The sequence below is a fragment of the Lipotes vexillifer genome, unplaced genomic scaffold (assembly GCF_000442215.2).
Source record: "Lipotes vexillifer unplaced genomic scaffold, Lipotes_vexillifer_v1.1 scaffold382, whole genome shotgun sequence".
Lineage (NCBI taxonomy): Eukaryota > Metazoa > Chordata > Mammalia > Artiodactyla > Lipotidae > Lipotes > Lipotes vexillifer.
In genome coordinates this window covers 5,313,038-5,316,894 of record NW_006780611.1, presented here as the reverse complement: position 1 = coordinate 5,316,894, position 3,857 = coordinate 5,313,038, and the positions used below count along the sequence as shown (strand labels likewise).

The 3,857-nt window shown below is 56.8% G+C and overlaps 1 protein-coding gene across 1 annotated transcript in view; it reads right to left on the bottom strand.

The window, feature by feature from the left end:
* SHISAL1 (shisa like 1) overlaps window positions 1-3,857 on the bottom strand; it is a 46,935-nt gene that overhangs the window by 28,867 nt on the left and 14,211 nt on the right. The window contains exon 3 of the mRNA XM_007453925.1: window positions 3,165-3,482. Within this exon, the coding sequence (XP_007453987.1) occupies window positions 3,165-3,482 (318 nt within the window). The remainder of the gene's footprint in view (window positions 1-3,164; window positions 3,483-3,857) is intronic.

The following is a 3,857-nucleotide window of genomic DNA, read 5'->3' as shown; positions in this document are numbered from 1 at the left end:
AGAGAGAGAGAGAGAGAGAGAGGGAGAGAGAGAGACCCGGGGGTAAGATCCAGGTGACAATTGGCAGTAAAGCAGCGCAGACGCTATAGCTCTTGTTCCGGGAGAAACACTGATTACAACCATCCTGTTCCGACTCTCCACCCTCCCCCCACCCCCAGCTTGACATCACGCATGACCACACCCACCACCGCACCTGGTCTCAGACCACCACCTGCCTGAGAAGCCCCACCTCCGCTCCTGTCCACAAGGCAAGGCTTGTTTAACCTCAGACTGCTGGGGCCCACGGCCTGGCTGTGCCCCTCATCCCGCCTGCGCCCCCCCCCCGGGCTGTAACCCATCATCCTGTGACGGTTAGCCATGTCTTGGCTTGCACCGCTTGCTTCTGTGTCCCCAGCACCCAGCACAGAGCCAGGGTGGGGTAGTGGCTGCTTGGGAAACTTCAGCCAAACCAAACAATATCAGGGAAGACGGGTACACATTCGGGAAGGGGAGGGATTCCTGCCGCCACAGAGGGCGGGGAGCCGGAAGCAAGGGGCAGTGGGGCAGGAGCTGGAGCCAGCTGTTCAGCCCCCTCCACCCCCATCACGTACTGACCCTACTGGCTGGGCTCCTCCAGAAAGCTTCTCTGTGCTTCCAGCACTTAGCCCCCCAGGGTCATCGTGAGAATGAAAGTGTGCCAGCAGGGCCCGGAACACAGCAAGTGCTCAGCAGATGTTGCTGGAACCATGGGCGCCCACCAGGAGGCCCAGCGAGGTGAAGGTCTGCTCTTGTCTCAAAGTCCATCCCCTCTCCCTTCGGCTGGTAAAAGGAAGCCCAAGCAGGAAGTCCCCGGCCCAAGGTCACACAGAGCGTAGAGGGCAGGATGGGAGCTGGGCGGCACCTGGGGATCCCCTAACCCCCATCGCGTCCTTGCACGTTCCTGATGCTTGTTCCTGTACGGAGACTCATATGGTGATGGAAACCCCGTTCTGAGTCTGCCTATATGAGAACCAGGACACAAAGAGGCTCTGAGCTTGGAAATGAAAGGTCCATCTGTACAGGGGGCAGAGCCCGTGGGCTGGGAGCCAGCCTCTCACGAAGATGCCATGAACCCAGACTTCACGTGCAATCCCAATGAGCTTGCATGCCCTTTCCCCTCCATAGCTGATGTCCTTAAACCCCATCTGGATCGCACAGCACAGGGCCTGGTACACAGGAGGTGCACAATGTGTGCAGTATGGAAAGGGGGAGACCTCAGAGACAGGCAACGGTTAACAGCAAGGGAGACTGAGAACTGTTAGGACCAGACGCAGCGACTCAGAAATGGACCAGCGTGGTCCCTTTCCGTGCAAGCAAACCACCCCGGCCGGGTTCTGCAGGCAGGACGGCGACAGCCCCTAAGGGCTGGCTCACATCACCGTCTTGTCAGGAACGTGGCAGGGGCTGGGGGGCACCTTCGTTTACATGGTAGAGTCTCAGCTCTCAAAACACTTGGCTCCTGGTAATGAAGTTTTCCAGTGGTTCTCAAACTGTAGTGCCTACAAGCATCACCCCCAGAGATTCCTGGTTAGGAGGCTCTGGCTGAGACCCAGGAATTTATTTTGACAAGCACCCCAGGTGTGTCTGCTGTGCGAGACTCACATTTCAGGAGACCACACCTTTGGGGCAGAGCCAACAGCTGTTCCACGGTCTGTAGCTTTGGGCGGGCTTGTGTGTCCCCTCCCCCCTCCTCAAGGTGAAGAGCAGCCTCTCCATCACCTCCACACCACGGGGGCCTGGCTAGGGGCCCCGCCCAGAGGACCCGCTCAGTCCACATTTGTCCAGCTGAGCTGAGCAAGGCTGTGTCTTTGCCTCCTGCATGACAGTTGTGGCAATTATTAGATCAGTAAGCACAAGCTGATTTAAGTGTATCTTATTAATTATTTAAGTCCTTCATTATTGAAAAGGTCACTATCTGTTAGCTACTTAAACGACCATGAACTAGCTTGGTTGCATCTCCTGCAAGGAAGGAGCAATGGTTAACTGAGCACCTACTACGTGCCAGGCATTTTGTTTGATCCTCAAGACAATCCCAGGGTGGCGGGAGTGGGGGTGGGGGTGCGTTCTTACTCTCCCCTGCTTCACAAGGATTGGAAGGTTAAGAGGGTGAAGGAGCTTGCCTGAAGTTACAGAGCTGGTAACTGGCAGCGCTGGGACTTGAACCTGGGTTGGGCTGCCTGCAAAACTCATGGCTTGTCAGGGATCACTGTGTTGTAGGTTTTTGTACCTGGATCTTGCAGTCTGGGCTCAGTATTGTGATGTCCTGGGATGATGTGCCCCGTGCCCTGTGTGCCCATGGCTGCAGCTCAGCCCCTGCAGAGCAGCTGAGCCCTGGACTTGAGCATCTGCACTCAGCCTGGCTCCTGCCAGGGGCTGATGCCTGTTCTTGGTGCTGGCCAGCCACACAGTGGGCTCCTGCTCCAAAATGCACAGACCCCTCCTCTCTCCCTCCAGCTCTGCACCGCCCAGGGACCCCCAGGTTAGGTGATTCTCTGCCTCCCACCAGACTGGAGATGGATAGACATGAGAGTGGCAGTCTGTCCATTTCCAGGAAATCATGAGCTCGCCCCTGGGGCAGGATAACCGGGCTCTGCTGGGGTAGCCACCCTATAAGGCCAGCTGGGATCCCACCTCCCTGGCTGGCTTCCTTCCCTTCCCCTGAGCCATCGATGGGCAGGCTGCCTGCATCGCCCTCAGATGCCTTTCTGTGACTCAACATATATGCACGATGGAGTCCAGTAATAAATATGCTTATTTTCAAATTTCATGCCAAAAAAAGCTTCTCCCTCAGCCCCTGACAGATCGACTTGCTTCCTTTGACCAGACTGTGAAAACTTGGGAAGCCATCCAATTTCCCTTTTTGCCTTGCCAGCTAGGAAACTCACAACTCCACTTCATGCTCAGTGGCAACAGCTCTCACACCAGAATCTAAGCAAAATAAACTTGCAAGCTTTGTTTCTAAGCTCTGTTTCAACCTTTCATTTTGACTTTTCTGTCCAGGCACGCGTTGTTACCACGGGCCACTTCACATCTTTCTTGGCAAATAAGATAAGCAAATCATCCAGTAATTGACAAGCCAAACACAGCAGCAATAACGACCTGGTATTTTCCAAGCTCGTCAAAGACAAGAGATCGCAGCCACTCACCAGGCAGACGAACCCTGGAAGCTCATCAGTGGTGGGCTGTGGCTGTCTCTCTGCAGCGTGTGGACGGCCTGGGGGGCTTGAGGCAGGGGACCCGGGGGGGCCTGGGACTGCAGGGCCGGCTGCCCTGGCCGGGGTGCCCGGGCAGGGTTCCCCCACCGCCTGGGGTCCTGTTTCATCCAGCGTCCATGGATGCCCCACCGTGCCAGGTAAACCTTGCAAATGTCGTAGTTCATTGCCGAGTAATACAAAAGATCCAGGACGAGTAGCATCACCACGAAGAAGCCGTAGATCCACACTCCCAACAAGGCTGTGTAGTTGCTGCGGGAAAACAGAGAGAGGCTGAGAGAGGCCGGGACAGCAGCCCCGCCGGGGCTGGAGGTAATCAGGGGGGTTGATTAGAAAACGTGGCACGGAGGCTTACTTTGGGGTCTCCGAGAGGAATGTGAACCCCTCTGGGGGGCAGGGGATCTTAGCTCCCTCTTCTCATGCCCACTCCCCACTTTCCTCTCCCCCACCCGCCCTGTTTGCCCCTCCCAGATGCCTGCAATCCACTGCCCTCGGCCTGTCCCTCGAGCATCCCCTCCAAGGCCCCAAGTCCTTGGGCCGGGAGCCCAGGGGGCCTCACCCTGTTAGGCCCTCTGGAAGAAATTTTCCGCTGGGCATCTGGGGCTCTTGCGTTGTGGTGGCCCTTAC